Genomic DNA, 20,339 nt, shown 5'->3' on the forward strand with positions numbered 1-20,339 from the left:
GGTCTTTGGTTTGTTGGTTTTTTTCCCCCTGAGGTTCTGCAAATATGGTCTTGTTTCAGTACTTTTAATTTGTTTGAACTAAAGCAGATGTAATAATGACATTCAAATTATTTTTTTTAATAAAAGCCACAGATCTGAGTAGTTGAAAGCAATGGCACATTTAACTGTATTCTGGGTTTTCCTCTTTTATATTTGTTTACTGTTAGAGAACAGAAATTTTATCAAACATAAACCAAATATAGATTACCAAAATAACTAAGGATGGCTTTTTCCCCCTCTGACATTTAGACAAATGGCAAATTTTGATTGCCTGCAAAAATTGCTAATATGCAAAACTGCATGCTTTTTTTCATTTTAAATTAGAGGATTTGCTACTAACATGCCATATGCTGTGTGATATGTTTAACAGAATGTTACACTTCTAATTGCATACCAATCAAGGCCTCATATTTTTCAACAATTAGCAGAGTAAAGTATAAATTTCCTCATGTCGTTGGTGCTTTCAGGCATCCAGCAGTGCCTACAATATTTTAATCCACACTTCTCCCAAATCACAAACATGATTTCTCTTCAGTGAGAGACCTCCAGATATAGGAGACTGAGGAGGATGGGGGCAGAGAAGAAAGAACAACGTATTTCTACTGACAGCACCAGCCTTCTGACTTCCCTGGATTCCACAAAAGTCTAAGATATTCAACCCCAAAAATGAGGAGGGGATCTCAGCTGGGGTTTTATGTGAATATGTTCATAATGTCTTGACTGGATGATGTTTTTATATATATATATATAAATATAATTATATATTTATATAAAAACACCATAATGAGGTTTCTCTGTTAACGGGAGTTGAAAGAAATAAGTCCGCAGCTATTTTTGACATCTTAAGGATCTTACAGAATTAATTTATCTGTACATTCAAAAATCACCCATTTTCAGGGGGGAAGAAAATAGATGTTCTCGAGACTTGGCAATTAAGCCTGGTTTGAATGGAGTATGGAAATGGAAAAATCAGGAAACAGCTCTCCAGGTAGATCTTGGGAACTTTAATTTTTAGGCAGCAGAAGGTATCCAAGCCTGATTTTCACCATACAGTTTCCAGAAGTTTCTGAACATTTTATGTTGATTATAGCTCATTTTTCATTTGTATCTATTAACTCACTTGCTGATATTCAAATTTCACTAACAAGGATGAGACTTCCCATCATATAATTTATTATTTGTAATGGAGCATGAGTGAGCTACCTAATGAATAGCAAGATGAGTTGGATTCATTTTAATCCCTGTTCAAAGCAGAATGAATCCCCAATGACTTTTCTCCTAGGCATTATCACATACAAGTGAAATTTTACAGAGTAAAGTATTTACTTGTGTTTATTCTAGTGTTTGCAAACTTTAATAAATTAAGTTTGCCATCAGAATATGAAGTAATGAAATTAAAGACTGGATAATCACTACTTATAAAGGTAGCTGCAATGTGCTATTAATTGCCACATACCATGTACTCAAATTCAATTTCTAGTGAAATGCTCAGGGCCAGTGGAAACTTTAGCATTGGAAATATTTGAAGCTGAACATGTATCTCCTGTTTCATCAGTGTTATCTCTGAAAACCCCTTCACACAACCTCCTCTCTAGATTTTTGCATTTCTGGAAAGGCACAGGAGTCATCACTATATTATTTCCATTTAAAGCTTCTTCTCAAAGATGGTTCAAAAACTTAATATCTGCAAGCTTATCTATAAATAATACTATCTAACAGTATTGCCTAATGGAATACTGGGAGTAAATATGAGAACTCTTAGCATGAACTTCTGGGAATAAAGACAATAACTGAACAGTCAAGGGTCACATTTGGAATCTGTGCCATTGAGAAATGTCCACAATCTATACAGAATGCAGTGAGGTTCTACTTAGAGGAGTGAGATGTGTGAGATAAGTGATGCCACAGCCAATCTGCATCAAAAGTCCAAAGGAGCAAGGTTTTAGAATCTACAGGCCACTAAATCTGAATACAATGTAGTTCCTGGGCTAAATGGCATCTTTGATTTTCTGCAGTTTTTTGGTCCCTTCACCTTTAAATTTAGACATGTAACAATTTTCTGCTGAGTTCATACCATCAAAATACCCAAATTAACTTAAGGTTTGCTGATTATTATGGCACTTTGGCAAACAAACAGCTCCACAGTCTGAAACTCCAGTTGAATGACAGAGGTAAATGCCATCTGTGGTATTTTACATAAATTAGGTAAAATGACTGGATTATTACCAGGTTGTCAGCACCAGAGGAATACAAAAGACACTTTAAAGGAGAACAAGAAGGATTAAGAATGATGCCATACCATATGTCAGAGTTGTTGGTAATTTCACTCAATACACTGCCTAAGAAATGATTTATTACACTAAAAGAAGGGTTTGTGAAGGTTAATTCTGCATGATGAACAGGTAGCTGGATTTTTTTTACTCTCTCAAAATAACAGAAGAGTTTCATTGTCTGCCACCGTGCCTTTTGAAGAACAGCTTCCAGATTATCATCACCAACCTCTATTACGAGCTGCCTCCCCTATCAGATGTGTATCACTTCATGTCACAGTCCTGCTCCCTTCTGCTCATTTTTACTTGTCTGATTCATACACAGCCTTCTCAGAGGTACAAAACCATGTACTGTGACAGCCACAAAGCCAAAACAATTCCTCACAAGCAAACAATCCTGTATTGCCTCTTTGTCATTCCTTGTCTTGTGTCACTCCAGAATGTTTTTTACCTTTGTGTAGCATCTATTTGTTCTGCAGGGATTTCTGAGTATTACTGAGTCCAAACAGCTGCACTACAACCTTCCCAAAAATGCAGTTATTGTGTAATGAAAATTAACATAAACTTGAAATTTACTTGCATATCTGGGGTTGCTAGCAACTGTTAAATTTCCAGCCTGTAAAGCTGATACTGTTTTATTACACTATTGGTCATGGTGCTGAGTACTTGAAACTTGAAATTTAATCAAAATTAACTTCTAATGATTTTGGTGTTTTAATTATTCCGCATTTAATCAAAGTGACTACATTATTATCCATCTTAAACATTCAAGACCCTAGGAGAGATACACTAGAGAGACACAGCAGCAACTTGTTAAACACTGTATTGTAGCCAGGCACCAACAACTCTCACATTGGTCTTAATTCATGACCTTTGGTATGAGGCAGAAGGTTTAACAAGCTTTACTTGCAATTTTTTAAATAATTTTTTTTTATTTACTCCACCATTGCCTGTTTCAAACTCCTGCTTGTGAGACAGGCAATGCTGGTTTCAACAGCTTACATCATGTTCTGTGAAATACTAAATATTCACTATAACTTGGTGGTTGATGAAGGACAACAGAGAGCCTTGGAAATGATAGCACAGATTCACTTTAAGGTGGAGATCATTAAGGATCCATGTCAGGGATAATGCTACTGAAGATCTAAGCTTGTCAAGCAGATCTAAGAAAACAAAAAACACACTTTACACCAGACACAGACAAAGGCTACTGAGATAATTGTGGGGTGAGAAATAAAAAAAGAACCCTCTGCTATCAAAGAGACTGGGAGAGTTAGTCCTGACTGCTGTCTCAAGATGCACAAAAGAAAGAGCAAGAGTGATAAAAGGCAAACATCAGAGACTGAGAAAAGCTATTTAAACTAAAGAACAATATTGACATGAGAACAAAAGAGCTGGAAATGAGTCACAAATAAATTTAATCTTGAAATTCCTATTTGCAGCAAGGATCTCAGACAGGGCTCAATAAGTTTACAAAAGGCTCTCCAAACAAAATTATATTGAGACACCTTCTGCAGTCTACTGAATTAAATAACATGAGGATGTATATTTCATGTTATGAGATTAATTTAAAGCAATATGCAGACAAAGCACAATCTACTAAGTACCCATGAGCAGAAATCATCTCCTTCAAACACAGCCGAAATATTTAACAAAAACAGTCCATAATTAGCAAATGGTGAGCGCATTGCTGATTAATACCTTCATTAGGAACAGATGTTCAGAAACTCACTCGTTGATCCAGCAAAATACATACAAAATTGTAGTTGCAAGGAAAACAGAAGAGGTCATTTTGGCTCTAACAGGCAAAAGTTCAGGTTGTTCACTCTGACAGCTGCCCACTGACCTTATTTCCATCCCATTCTCGGACCTGAGATCGCATTTCTCACTAATTTTTATTTTCTGTACTTCACAACTACTTTTTGGCTATTTGGTTAGTGAGATAAACCTGGATGTTTTCTTCCTGGAAGTGAAGCATGTACAGGAAAAGAGAGGTGATGCAGTTGCTGGGAGTTAAGCACCATGAAGGAGCTCAGTGGGCAGGACAGTGTGGACACCCAGCCCTGTGGGGTCACCTCCTGTTTTGGGGGATTTATGCCTGGGCCTCAATTACTGGGCACAATGAAGGAGCTATAAATATGTCTCATTTCAGAGAAAGGTGCCAAGTGATCCAATGCAGAGGTGCAAAGTCGAGTTTTACTCAGCCTGAGCTCAGAGTAAGGCCAAGCCCCAGCCAAGAAGCCCTGCAGGTCTGGGCTGCTGATTACACCCCAGCAGGTCTCCAGCTGAAGTCTGCAGCTTGTGAGTGGCATCAAAGCAGCTCTGAGGCTTCAAGTCCTGCTAAAACAAATTTACTAAATGCTTCCACAGCTGGGAGCACTGATGGAAGGCTTCCCATCAGAACCATTCAAGGCTGGTGGCAGCTGCTTCTGCTCTGAAGTTTCTGATTTATGGTCTCCAATGCTTTTAATACCTGGGTTTTTCCTTTGACTTGAACAACTCAACCCCATATTTCACTCAGAAAACTGACAGTTGACTCTTTATCAAAGCACATAAATGTAATTATCCTTTGACACTTCTTTTAATTATTGAGGATTGCTCCTGCTGCCTCTTTTTCTTTCCTGAAGTTTTCACATGAGGCAACCAATTACATCTCTGCATAATTCCAAATACTGCCGAGATATTTTACCTTCTCCATATCCTATTAACATTTTTAATTGACTCTTCCTTATTTCAACTCATGTGTCTGGCCTTGATATAGAAATTCTGTAGCAGCTCTGTATGTGTCTTGTATTATTGAGCCACAACTTCATATGATACTATGCAAAATGTAACGAGTAATAAAAACCAACTTGAGTATCATTTGACAAAAGCCCTTTTGTATAAAGCCATCCTACAGAATGCATTTGCTCAGTTTCCCTTTTATATTCTGAGATGGAAAAAAATCTCTCTTCTGTAATTTTTTCTAATGTATCCACAGGTAATGAGAAATGTTATTAAAGTGACCCTGAATTTGTGCTTAGTAAGGAAACAGACATTAAATAAGAAGTCCAAGTTCCCTATTGAGTATACATTATGAATAAATACACAGAATTACAGCTCAGGAAAGATTTTCTGTTTCACTGGCTTCTTTTGTAAAATCAAATCAATTAATGATTCAAGTGAACCAAATGAAATTAAGTTTTATTATTTTAATTAAATTGACTAAGTTTCTTAATCCTAAGGTCTAGGATAGAAAATAAAAACCAAATTAATATCTAGTTCTGATATTGTTTTACTGAAGGGACAATGGGGAGATGCAATAGGCTAAGAAAAATCACAAAATGGAGGAAAAAATATCTTATGCTAAAAAACAGACGGCTAGATGTCAAATTTGAGACAGACTGAAAAGGAGAGGACATGAAAGAGAGCACTTCAGTCAAAGCACGTGTTTCTTCATACAAATCTGTCTGCTCTGGTCTCTGTACTCCTGAGGTTTTGACAGTTGGAAGCCATTAATTTCAGAATTACAAGGCTTATTGAGCTGGATTTATGGTCTTTGCAGTTGTTAATTCACTTCTGCTTCCTTGATTAAGTAAAAAATTGATTCAGAATGAACAATGAAAATGAAGCCGACTTCCCTAAAAAAAACATCTGGAGAACTTCTGCTGATGGAAGGTCACACTGGCCTTAACCAATGAGTCAAAATACATGAGGTGGGGGAAAGAACTCTTGGAAATACTTGGGAAAATTTGCTTTTAGTATAACAAAATAAAAGGGAAATGTTCAATTTATCTTGACAAACTTCAAACTACAGCAGAGTACATGAGCACTTCTACTGAGAAGACATCATGGTCCAGTCAAATGACAAATTTTCTTGGTAATAAAGGGCACAACATGGCCAGCAAGGCAACTGCTTTCATTTACAGCATTCCTGCATTTCAGTTCCAACCATGTGCTTTGTTTTCTTCAAGTGAAATAAAACAAAACTGAGAAGTGTCAGCCTCTGCACTGAGGCCTCCCCTCCTGTTTACTGCCCCAAATCAATCTCACATAAAACCTGTCCTACACAGGAGATTCAGGGTAGTCCTTCACTACAATTAGCATATTTTCCATTTCTCATTCTCTACACATTTAACTGTACAATTCATTTAATTGTTGGGCAATTAAAATCTTGCCTGATCAAAGCATTTTTCTCCCTTCTCTTGTTAATACATACATCTTCTGATCTAATTTCCATTTTTTTTAAGTTGTCCACAAGCTGAAACATATTTTTTTCTACATTTTTATTCAAATGGTATTTTCTGTGCTCATCAAAGGAATAGAAATCTATTTCCCTGCAGATTCACTGATAGGTTTTCATCAACTACCTTACAAGACAGCTTTTTTGTCTTTTCAATCTTCTTCCTTACAATTATCTTCACACAGTTCTTTTGAACATGTAACCCATTGTCATAATTATTACAGTAGCTTTTCATTTTTAATTTGGATATTCATTTAATCTATTATTCAATTTACTGCTAACAATACCTAGAAAATGAAGTACCTTGCATAACTGCATGACAATTTATCATCATTATGGTGTTTCTCAGCCTTAACTGAAATGCTGTAAGGAATACTCCTATAAAGAAATAAATAAGGCATGGCTGATCTTTTTTTTTTTTCCTTAAAGATATAATGGTTTTGCAAATTAAATACTGAACATAGTCCCTTAATCAACACAGAAAATTTATTAGGCACATATACCTGATCAAGCTTGAATGAGTTAATTTTCCTTCTTCCACAACATCCTGTTCCTTTTTTCTCTTTTTTTTGTGTCTGATTAAACACCATTTTTCAGTACTTTCCTCTCCACCAGTATTTCTACTGTAATGTTATTCTAAAACCCTTAACATTGTGCTGAAAATCATCTTTGCTCCTATGCCAAAAGTTGCCTTACTTCAGCAATTTTTCTGCTCTTCTGGTCCTCTCATGGATTCCTGGAGAACAGTCAACTTTTGATTTTTCTAATTAAAAAAATGCATCTCAGAGATTCTGCAACTCAAAGCAAGCAGACTGTAGGTGTTCTAAGTAGTGACCACACAACTCACCCATCAGATTTTCTGAAGTCTGGACAATTGATCAAATTTTATGCAGTGTAATATCTTTATAGTATAAACCTGCTAATAGTCTTCATTGCTAGATCACCTCTGAAACTTTACAGTTTCCTGTTGTTTGATTTGAGCTCTTCTGTTAAGATGTTTTATTAGAGGTTTGGACAAATGTCACATAAACCTTTCCTCACAGCTGAATTACTCTGGGAGCTCAGAGGAACACCTAATTAAACAATTTCCAACCACTTCAGACAGTTGATCTTGTACCAAATTTCTGTGTTACTTGTCTCAGAACAGATAAACACCTTTTTTGGACTACATTTCATCTGTTTCACTTATGACACTTGGTTTTTGAGATTATTGAAATATTGTATAAATACAGAGGGAGGCTTTTGACCAAGACCTGCAGTGACAGGACAAGGGGAAAGCCTTTTAAACTGAAGAGGGCAGGTTTAGACTGGACTTAAGGAAACAATTCTTTACAATAGGGTGGTGAGACAGTGGAACAGGTTGCCCAGAATATCTGTGGATGATCCTAGACCAGTACTTAGACCTCTCCCTTAGTATTTATTACCCTATTTTTCCTCCCAGTCCTCTCATTGCTTCGTTAGAAATGCTCCAGCCGCCAGTTCCTTCAGAATTCTGATATGAAGTAACCACTTGCACTCACACAACCTCTCTCAGGCCATTCCATATGAGGTTTTGTTGATTTATTTTCACTTCAGGGCACTCTCTTTATTCTTAGCATCTTTCCCTTGAAATCACTACCTTTTCTGTTTCAGATAAGGTTTCAAAAAATAAAAAAGTTTTTATTTTCTTCAAAAACCAAGGCTTGGGTAGGAATTAGAAACAACAGCTGCTTCAAAACACATCACACAATAGTGTGTTTTGACATGAGAGACCATTATTCCTGTGCCAGATGCCCCAGTTCCATCAAGTTAGTCCAGTTTTTCTGAGTACTACCCCAGTCCCTCAACACTTCCCAGGAACTAAAGCATGTTGCTTGCTTGACATTGCCAAAATATCCTCCAAAACAGCCTGCACACAAGCTGCTAAGATATGAAAGTGTTCCCACCTCTCTTGGATCTTAAAAATAAAAAGGAAAAACCTGAAGATTTTTCTAAATGGATGAGAAAGGTCATTTACCTTGCAAAGTCCATTTATCAGCAGACTGTTTCTCAGTTTTGGTTGTCCTGTGAATCAGACTGTGATTTTTCTACCTTACAGACAGCTTACTCTTGAGATTTCCTGGCTAATGCTCTTGGTGTCATCTTTCCAATGATGACAATGGCCAGACTACCATAATGCTAAAATAGAAATAATTGCAGAATATTTTAGTTTGTGTTCATATTTAGTTCATGTGAATGAACACAGTAATATTCACCATTTCTTTCCCGGCCATGCCCTGCTGATCTCTGCATCTCAAAGCCTGAATCTATATAATATAAATTATCCTGTCTAGGGCCTAGGAGGGGTTTGTTCATTAAAAGAGAAAGTAAAACTACTTCCTCACAGTTCCCCATTAAGTTCAGTCTTTGAAAACACATCCAAGACAGCCTTAGAATTCCAAATATGGGGGAGAAGCAGTTGTAGGACTGCCCTGGCTAAAACCAAGCTCTGAATAATGGGCCTGTGTGCAGAGATCTGGCTCATTTTAACTAAGCCCATGGGGACAAGATTATCCAGGGGACATCCAAAACACAGCTTAGAGGTGCATTATTTACTCACTGGTAGACACAACAAAATATTTTCTTGTGCATTAAGGATGCAGTGATATCACACTGCTGAAATCCCTTAATAACATGAATTATGGAAAGAAAGATTTCATTATTGTCTAAGGTCAGGCTGGAAACTAAAAAATAAAATTGGTGTGTAGCTTCAGTAATTAATGCTAATATCCACAAAACATAAAGCTGTAAAAACTGATTATGATTTGGTGCTCTCTAAAACATACAGTTAATTATTAAGATAATTTATTTTCAAAGTAATGCTTCCATAAGGTGCTTTGTGAAACTTAACCAGACTGAACTTCCAAACAAGCTGTCATGAACCATATGTTCATATAACACTTCAAGACTTTAAAATCCACATCTTCTATTGATTCCAACTACCTCTGAGGGGCAATTTAGCACCACTTCTGAGTTTTTTTAGTTTTCTCTAAGTACAATATTCCTACATGCTGAAGATAGACACAGAATTTATTGTGGGCCCACAAAAAGGGGTATAGCATTTTTTACCAAGAAGTAAATAATCAAGACTTTGTCTACTGCCCATCCCTTTTTTTATTTATGACCTGAGCAGCACCCAGCAGCAGTGATTTTAGTTCTCCTAAAATCACATACTAGGAAATAAAATACACTGCACTGGGAAAAGGCATACAAGTACAATAAAACATTGAAACTGTATTGAAATTTACATTTTTTTAAGGGAAAGAAGAAGGGAAGAATTAATGAAATGAGTGAATGAAATAAAAGAGTGAATGAAAGCAAAAAGCTATTTCTGGACTTTTTCCATGGTGAAGCTTGACAAATGCATGTTTCTTGGAACACTACTGTTAGCAATATTAGAGTTCATGTGTGATCATTGATTTTCAGTTATTCAGTTAGTTTCTAGGGAGAAAGAAAAACATTTGTTTGATATATTAAAAACCTCCAGCTCTTTTCAGTGTCTAAAGTTCAAAATTCCTAAACCAATTCTCTCCAATAAACCTTCCCTCTTACACACATGAGGGTGATCAGGAAAAGAGTTTTCAGTGAAGGAAGTTGTGTTTATTTTGCTTTATGTAGGTGAATTCAAAGCAAGTTTCTGTTGTGAAAATTGTATGCAGGACTTAAAGTGTCAGGAACCTGTTGTTTCAGAGGAACTTCTCACTGAATGCAGGAATATCCCAAGCCCAGCCTGTTGCAGGGTCAATCAGGAGCTTTTTTCAAACTCAATCTACTTCAAGTTCAATAAAATCCCATGCAGACATTTGTACCTCAGATAATTTTGCTATGGAAAGCAGAAAAGCACCATCAAAACTGATAAGTGTTCGGTCCCAGGATTTTGCTTGCTTGCAAAGTCAGTGACATAAATCAAATAAAAATTGAAAAACTCCTGCACAGGCAGCAGCTACAGATGAGTCCATCAGATCATTTCCAACCCCAGCCACAGGGTTTGCATGGCACATGTCTTTGAGGAGGTTTGGTTCTCTTCATCAAACTTTGCAGGCTCTGTCTCCTTGATTTGATGGTATTAATGTATTCACCCTAAAACCACATCTACTCCTACATTTGGTTTGTTGCCCAGCCGTAAAAAGAAAATATGTCATAAATTTTAGAGAACATTGAACCTGGTGGTGTTGAGCAAGATGATTTTCAATTACATGTGATTTACTCACCTGCCTAACAGACAACTTCATTTTACAGAGATGTCCTAAATCTTAAAATCAATTTTAACAACGCATTAAGAACTCTCACTCCAGCCTTTGACGTATTTTCTTTTTTATTATTCCTCATGTCTTACTTTTCTCTTCCCCAGTCATTTAAAAATATTAAATCAAAACAAAGTATTCACCAGATCACTTTTTTCCCCTCTCTATGACAAATTTCAAATGTAACTTCTTACCCTCATAACAAAATTTCAATGTCACCAACTTTTGATTCTACTCTTTGCCTTGCATTTAATGAAAAAAGGACAGGATTGTCAAATTTACATGAAAAATTATTTCAATATCATTTCATAATTCTAGAGACGTAATATTAAGTCTTTTATGAATTAAATATGCCAATTTTAAAAGGAATGTTGGAGTACAGCTTCTACAAATTTGAATAAGAGCCAGTCATTTTTTTAATCAAAACCATGTTAAATATTCATTCATGTTTCACTGTGAGCACTTATAATAAAGTAAACCCTTCAATGTTACCATCAATATAGCAAAATCCTTGGAAAACCATAGAATCAATTCTATTGTGTAAAACTAAGCCAAATTTTTAGCCAATTTATGCAAAGGCTATGTCACAAAGATTTCATATCCAAACACAAGTTATTGTTAACATACAGAAAAAACTCAAAGCAAAGCCAGGTTGTAAATATGAACAGTGTAATGATTAAAATTTTAAAAATCCAGCTGATACTACAATATTACAGTGGTTTAAACTTTTAACATATTTCCATGCCTGTAAGAATTGAAATATATTCTGGCACTGAAAGAGAATTTAAGTCCAAAAGAGAGTGTCACATTGTCTAAGTGCATGTACAAGACACACACATCCCCTGCCTGTCCAAACATTTCAACAGCTCCTTATTATTCCCACCTACCAAACAATAATAAAAACATCTTAATTCCTCCTCCATCCCACACAATATTAAAGAAAAAGTCATCTTGTATTGCCACAGTACAGAGTCTGGAGGGACTGCAGGTAGGGTTACCTGGCTACAAAACTACCAAAAATTTCAATGCTGAATATTCAAAATTATGGTGAACTAAAAGAAGCTAAAAACTAAAGAACTAAAGAAACTAAAATGTCTCCATTGTCTTCAATTCATTCAAAAATGGACAAACTTAGTGTATTATACAAAATAGATAATATTCATTAGCGATTTAATTTAAAATAAAAATTAAACAAAAAAAAATTAAATAAGTTTATGTAAAACTGAACTTTCCACTAGGAAATATCATATATAAGCAGTGGCAAACCAAGCATTCAATATCCCACAGGATTGCACTTTCCCTGCTTTGCTCAGAGTAGAAAATTAAAATGTACAACACCATCAGTCAACAGACTGTGCTTCAAAATATATTGCAGCTATGAAGCAGAGAGTATCACAGAGATTTGGCTGAAAACTCAAGTAACTGGGACTCTTTAACTGAATTAATCAGCAGCCTGAGAAATAACCAACTCCACAGGAGATTTTGTTGTAAAGCAGTGCTATGTTCATGCTTTTCAACCAGTGCATCAAAGATCTCTATTCAGGAAGCAATGCCAGGCACAATTCCATGATGCAAAAAGCCTCTTTTACTAAGAAAACAGTGGAATTTGGCATAAGGAGAATTAAAAGAAACAAACCAAGGGTACAGTGAAAGAAGAAAAACATGATTTTCATCCTTAAGGTGATGTCCTATGCAGAAGTGCCAAAGGAATATTTTCCACCAGACAGTCCAGGTTACAAACCTGCTGATGGTCAAAGGCACTCTGCAGAGCTAAGAAGTGACCAGCCTGAGCTCAAAATACACTCCTGACACAAATCACTTGTTTTATTGGTGAGGCTCAAGTAAATCATGGCCAAATCTTGTCAATCCTAAAAAAAATGCAGCCAAATCTTTGAATCCCCTGAAGAATTGAGGCCAGGTAAGCTTGATTTCAAAGCAAGCTGATTATGGCTTACAACAAACTACTTTAAACCATTTTTAATCTTCTCATCTATAAACAAGGTTCTCACAGGTTTTAACATATGAGTTGAGGGTGGGCAGCTTGCTTGAAAAAAACCCCAAACACTTAAAAGTGTACACAAATAATTAACACAGGCAATAGTGATGGATCATCATTCCTTAAAGTTGCTCCTCATCAGGTCATCAAAATATTGAAATATGAGGCATAGAGTTCAATTTGCTTTAAAAGCAAAAGCTTTGGAAACAATTTGCTGATGACCTGGGGACTTTATCTGAAACCTGCAACTCAAGTGTTGGGGATAAAACATCCCATGTTCCAAAGCCTCTGAACAAGCCTTGTTGAGAACCTCGGACAGAAGTCGTGTTATTACAACTCTTCAAAACTAAATTAATTCAATTTTTCATTGTGGGAACATCATTCTAAATGGAAAATTAAGACAAGTAATTCTTCCCTGCTACCCAGAGTAAAAACATTTTCTGCACCTCAAAAGTTAGTAATGCAATTGTCTGGACCATAATAAGAAATATATCACAGGGGCATTACTGTTCATATGAAAAAATTTAGAGAAATTACTTTAAAAACACACACTGTAAAAAAAAAAAAAGGAGAAATATAAGCAACAGCCACATCTCATACAAGAAAACTAGGACTGAAAATTACAGGAAAAAGTGCACAGTCAGGTTTCATATTTACTATCACCAAACAGTGGTAAAACAAAACAGATATCAATTCTACATTTATCTTCAGTTAAATAAAACAGCTAAAGGAAAATGAAAGTCCTATCAAATTCTCTGCTATCACAGATTGTCAGTAAATGAAAACATTATCATTCTCATGCTGCTGAAAATTACAAGCCAGTAGATTCCATAAAAAAGATCATCAATTGATTTTGACACTACTCACCCCACTGGAGAGGAGCCAACTGTAGATGCTCCAGGACCAGCTGATTAAGAACCCCTTCCACACTTGCTTCCCCTTCACGCTTCAAGGAAGGGTAAATTGGAATTAAGGAAAATTTTGTTTCAAAGAGGAAAAGGGCATGAGATATGCACAACTTTTATTATTGTAAATCAAAGCTGCAATCTACAGAGTCATTAAAGGTTAATGTTACATATGGTTTATTAACCCATAAGTTGACCAACAGTAAAAGTACAGCAGTTATTTAATTAATTATTAAATTAAAATTTTATTCCACTGAGGAGTGTTAAAACCAATGTAAAATATACTTGAACCATAATAAAACAGGAGGGTAAAAAAGTCTGGGAACTGAAAAAATGCATAATCTTTAAGTATGTGCGGGATGGGAATTCAGAACAATAAATTAGGGACAGTCTGAAAACAAAAAGGTTAAAATTTGATAGGGCAATAGAAAACAGAACAAAATTTAACAGGGCAACAGAACAGAAGAAATGTCTCCTAGGATAGCCCTGACTGCTGACTTGGTGCCAGTCCCATGGGGGTACAGGGATGTTGGACAGTGACAGTGTCAAACCAAGGGCAAACATCAGACCAGAACCACAGGCACAGAACCTTCAAGCTTCCCTTTCTACCCTGTATGAGCTCAGAAACAGGCCCAGACTGAAAAGAAAAAAAATTAGGGAAATTGTTCTTACTCTAAGTACAGCAGAACAGTGAAATAAAGTGTTGTGGACAGAAAAATCTCTTCTAAAAGGACTTCAAAACAGGTTAAACAAGAGCTAAAATAAAAGCATAGGCAATATCCAATGTCATGCAAAGACAGTATTATCCATTTAAACAAATTAATAAAAATTTTCTGTGAAGAGTCAATCAAGATAACATTTATTTATCACAGGAAGAGCACTGGATTTCTTTTTTCTAATTCCCTGATTGTAGAAAGGCACTGAATTCTCAGGGCTTGGAAGCACATGCAGATGTCAGCACTATCTTGTATCCAGGCATGTGTCCCACCACAATTAAGGAATAATCCCCTAGAGAGATTCATCAAGATTTCAACCAAGTACTCCAAAAGTACTGGAACCCTGGTCCTCAGAAATCTATCAAAAAATAAATGAATACCTGAGCTTTTATCAACAGCTTCTAAATGTGATCAGTCCCTTTTCTGTAAGCTCTGGAAAGGGACACACATCATCTGACTGCTGAAGTGTATCACCTGTGGCACTTAAAAGAAAATTAACAAGCACTGCAGATAACTAATTTCTACCACAGAACATAATCTTGCAGGGTCTCCAGGAGATTTAAAGAAAAGTCTTGAAAGCTCAGAACAAAAGCAAATCTAACAGTGATTGAGACTCAAGAGCTCAGAGAAGATTGAAGAGGAAAATCAATACCAAGTACAGGACTTTTGCATTATTTTTTAAAATATTCTCATTATGCCCTGAAAAATGTCCTAAATAGAACCTTTTATTTTTTTTTTCTTCTAAAGGGACCACAAATAAAGAATTCACAAACCCCAAAGAGTCTGAAAGCTGTAAACACCATTAAAGAAAAGCATCTATTTGGAAAACTGAAGGCAGTAGAATATCACCTTAGAAAAATGTTGCTGCTGAAAAATAAGACTCAGAACACCAGCACAACTCAATAATTTCCATAAAACACACTAGAGGGTAGAGAATAATTTGAATTACTTCACAGAAACAGCAGATAAATAATTCTGTTATCACATCTTTAATCTAAGGACTCTGAGAGAAAACACTAATAAAAAGGCAGTATTTAAGAGATGCTTTAAAACAGAGTGTCTGACATTAACTGTAACATTAAACTAACTTTACTGTAATTTACTTACAACAGACTCACACTGGTGCCTGGAATATTACAAATTTTCACTGTTTAGAGCTTCATGGAAAACTTAATGTCTCAAATAACACCATAAAATTAGTATAAAACAGGTGATTCTCCAATCTTTATCTTTGGTAAATGCTACCAAAGCAGATCCATGTATTCAGATGCAGAATATTCCCCCTGGAACATAAAACCACGGGAAGCAGTGAGGCAAATCTGGGGTGCTGTGTCCATTCAGGGCTCCTGAGGACAGGAGAGACGTGGAGCTCCTGGAGCACAGCCACTGATGGACAACAAAATACGATGGAAGGACTGGAGAACTTCTGCAGGGAAAGGCTGAGGGAGCTGGGGCTGTTCAGCCTTAAAAAGAGATTGAGATGGGAGCTCATCCCTGTCAGTGTCTGCAGGGAGGGCTCAGAGCAGGGAGCAGGCTCTGCTTGGTGTGCCCAGCAGTGGGACAAGAGGAACAGGCAGGAACTGATGCCCAGGAAATTCCAGCTGTGCATGAGCAAGAATTTCCTTCCTGTGCAGTGACCAGATTGCCCAGAGAGGCTGTGGAGTATCCCTTCACTGGAGATATTCCAGAACTGTCTGCACACAATCCTGTGTCTGTGCTTTGGGATGGCCCTGCTGGAGCAGGGAGGTGGCACCAGATGTCACCACTGTGGTCCCTTCCAGCCTGATCCATTCTCAGATACTATGGGCGGTTTTTTGGTCCCACATTTCAGAAAAAACTAGAAATCAAACTGAATGCCTCTTTCAAAACCTAAAAAATGGTCAAACAAACAAAAAAAAATCCCAAAAGAAACCAAAAAACCCAAACAAAAAAAAAGGGAGGGGGGGCAACAAAACCTAACCAACACAAAAAGAACAAAAAAAAAAACAACCCACAAAAGCAACAAACAACAAAAAAATAAACCTACCAGAAAAATTCACAAACTGATTAACAGAGAAAATTATGTAATATCCCAAAAGTAGTTTAAGCTTTTACAGACAAATTTTCAGATAAATAAATTTCCTTATTCCATCACAAGCACCAAGCTCATTTTTAGCACACTGCTTATTGTCATCTTATGGCAAAATAAATTCTATAAACAAGAAATAACTCAGTGGGTGTTCTTGTATATTAATCTGGAGGTTCAGTGTCTTATTTGTTTATTTGCCAAACAAACTTATGGTATTAGTTTATCCTAGATACATGGCCATGGACTGTGGAACTGATGAGAAATTTCAATTTTCACAATTTATGTGAAAGAAAAATGTAGCATTTAAATGGCTAGGCCATTCACAGATTATTGACTCATGTATTCAGGAAATAAATTGCATTTATTTAATGAGATCATTGAATGAAGCAGCGGTGGCAAAGGAGGGAAAGGCAAGGTTGAGATGCAACCAAAGAAGTGGACTTGTTAGAACATAAAGGAATAAACAGATAAAAGAATTATATGTTCATATGGACCCACAGAGGGATCTGGATCATGGAATTCCATAAAACTGATCTTTGTCTCCTGACTATATTATCAGATAATTACATAAAATTGTTCATTATAGAACAAATACAAAACTGAACATTGCATCAAACTCATTTCCTTGGAGATGAAAAGTGACCAAAATATTCAGTAAGAAAATATAAAAGGAACAGGAGAGAATAGTTTAACTCCAGAGTTTGTCTAAGACAAAGCCTTTAGAAATCAATGAAAGCAAAGGAGTTGAGCAGGGGTTACCAAGATACCCTTCTATTCTTAGCTCAAAGTCAAAGCTGATAAAAGACACAAGTATAAGATCCAGGATTTAAAATTCATTGAAAAAGACTGCCCAGATAAACATGAGTACAGACTGCCAAGGTTAAATTTGACCTTGCAGAATCCATCTACTTAACCAAATCTCCACACATTTTGCTGAAGTCTCAGTGCCATCACAAACCTGCTCTTCTGTAGGAGCCACACTGCTGACCCAGCCCTCATTTCCTAAAGTTAAATCTTGGTTGTTAACAAAAAGTTAGATATTTTAACAACACAGACATCAGCCAGGATTAAAACAGTTGACTTCCAGCTTCCAGCACAACAGTTCATATTTAACAGTTCAAGATATTTTCATCTGCACAATCAAATCAGCCCCAGTGGGGGCCTCAGAGTTAACAAACACACCAACACCAGATGTTTAAAAAATAAAACAAACCTAAAAACCTAATTTTTCACAACTGACACCCTTATTTCACATTTCTGTAGGAACAGATTGAATATGATATAAACTGTTTCATATGAAAAACCTAAATGACAGTTATTTCCCCAGGGAAAACTTTGGTCTTTTACACTGTCTGGATTGCCTCGTGTAGCTGAGTGCTCACAATTAGAATACAGTCTGTTACCTAAAACCTCCTCCTTAAAAAGACTATAGGTTTTAAAAAATGGCTTCTATCTGGAAGTTACTGATGTTTTTTCTCCCCACAGCATTCCACATCTTGCATCCTAAAATAAATTATTTTCAGTACATATGTCCTTTGCAAATAAATGCAGGTGAGAGAATGTGCATAATGAAAAAACACAGCAAATGTTCATAAATAAAAATCATACTAATTAAAAATAAATCTGCATGAATTGCACATTTTACTTTCAGCAGTTGCCTTATTCATATTTTAAGCTTCCTGCTTGATTATTATTGTGGTATTTTAATATTAAAACTAATTATAAACAGTAATTTAGGGTCTTAAATAATATTATTTTTGCAAACAAAAGGAAGCAGCATAAAAATTTAAAGAAACCTTTACTGATGTACAGAAATTGCACAAGATGTAATATTCTCATAATTGATGATTCATATTTATGATCAAGATAAAGTCATCACAAGTGGGATAGACACAGGAAAGTGAATTTCATTAAGAGTTATCAGTGATTTGCTGTCAAACAAATGAGATGACTCAAGGTTCTGTCTGATAGATAATAATTTCAAAATCCTGAATGCCTCGATGATGAAATACAAAAACATTCATAATTTTAATGTATTTGGAAAAGATGTCATTGTTCACAGACCTAATAAATGAGTGGAACCTATGAAGATCACTGGGATGAAATGAAGAAAAGTTCCAAGTACCACCCTAGAAGGAAACAAAACTATAAATGAAAGTTGGGAGTAATAATTCACAGTCAGCTGTGGTGGACCACATGCATAAAAAAATCAGTCAGACAACAGAATTAAAGAACAGTTCTCAGAGAAAACACCATCTCTGAAACCTGGAAGGTACAATTTCATTCTGTGAGAAATCTCACCTGCAGTGTTGCCTCCAGCTTTGGAACCCACATATTGAGAAAAACAGTGTTGTAGAGCAGAACAAAATCAGCAATATGACTTTGTGCTTTGAAAGAAATGTTGGCGATTAGGTTTAAATATGGGAAACAAAAAACTGAGGAAGGGGCACAAACTACAATTCAAAAAATGTAAGGAAACACTGCAAATAGGACAGACTTCCTATACATCTCAGATATTAAGGCTGAAGTAAGAAAAACAAGTCTAACTATTAAAAAAGTTTAAAATGGAACATGGTATTTAAGGTGGCACTGGAAGTCTGTCTCACTTTCTTAAGGCTATTAAGGCCAGGTTTAGAATATTTTCAAGAAAATGACCCCAAAATGTTAGTCTCATTTCACTGAAATAGCAACTCATTCACAGTACATTAGAAAATTTCTCTGGCAATCAAACCTGGGAATAGCAGAAGATGGAAGAAGGAGAGTTTAGTTTTCAGAAGTCATTCTCTGACCCAGCCCTCTGCCCAGCTGCACAAATCACAGAATAATTTATATTGAAAGGCAATTCCAGAGTCACTCTCCAGCCCTGCGCTCAAAGCATGGAAAATACTAAAATTGCACAAGGCTGTTCAAGGCATTTTCCAGAATTTTTTAACATCTTCAAAGACAGCAATTTTGCAGCACTTTTGGACAACCTGTTCCAGTATCTGAGCACCCTCATTGTGAAAAGGAATTTTCCTAGTACCTAACTGGAATTTAGCAGTCTCCTCATGGCAAAGATGAACTTTGTTGACTGCTGGAACTCTCGGGCTTTCAGGGGGCTGGTCCTGGATGCCCAGCAACTCCACTGGGACCAAGGCCATCCTTTCCAATCCTGCCTTCCCCAAAGTCTCCTCAAGTCCAGAGTCATTATCCTGCCATGTGCCCTCTTCACTTCCCTCAGGATAGTGAGTTCCATCATCTCAGGACAACTGCAGCCAAGGCTGACACCAAACTTCAACCCCTCCAGCTGGATCATTTGCTCAGGGAGCAGATCCGACACAGCACACACCAAATCAAACCATCCAATGCTCACATCAAAAATTTCCCCTAAATTATTTCAGAAATAAGCTAACCTGAAACTGGAAGTGTTCTTCCAGTCTTTAAGGAATAGTTCATCCAGTTTTGCTTGTTTTTTGGGTGGTCTGTAACAAATGCACAGCACCTCAGTCTGTTGGATGACTCTGTCCTTGCTCAAAAAGCTTTCAATTGTCTCATCTCTCCTTTCCAAATAATTCCCTGTGCACATTCTAACTTCTCTCTCACATGCTTTTGCATTTCCTGGTGTAAGCATCTGATGTGGGTCCTGGATCACACCTCAGGGCAGATTCTGTGACACTAACTCACCTCAGCCCATCATTTTCCCACATAATGCACGCAGGACAGAAATTTATCTGGGGAGTTCTAAGTAGTTCAGAGATGATTGATAACAAAGGATCACTTGGCATTACTGTCCAAGAGATAGTAATAGCAAAAATGGCTCCTCCAGTAGTAAATATCAGTAGGAAATTTCAAGTAGGAAATATGAGTAATTCTACCCCTTTG

General features: G+C 36.4%; 1 protein-coding gene across 5 annotated transcripts in view; it reads right to left on the reverse strand.

Moving 5' to 3' along the window:
* Positions 1-20,339, reverse strand: part of TRAPPC9 (trafficking protein particle complex 9) — a 444,786-nt gene that overhangs the window by 217,923 nt on the left and 206,524 nt on the right. For all 5 annotated transcript variants that reach the window (XM_015618282.1, XM_015618287.2, XM_015618284.2 and 2 more), the window contains one exon: positions 13,657-13,747. In XM_015618282.1, the coding sequence (XP_015473768.1) occupies positions 13,657-13,747 (91 nt within the window). The remainder of the gene's footprint in view (positions 1-13,656; positions 13,748-20,339) is intronic.

Source organism: Parus major, chromosome 2 (genome assembly GCF_001522545.3).
Source record: "Parus major isolate Abel chromosome 2, Parus_major1.1, whole genome shotgun sequence".
In the NCBI taxonomy this organism is placed as follows: Eukaryota; Metazoa; Chordata; class Aves; order Passeriformes; family Paridae; genus Parus; species Parus major.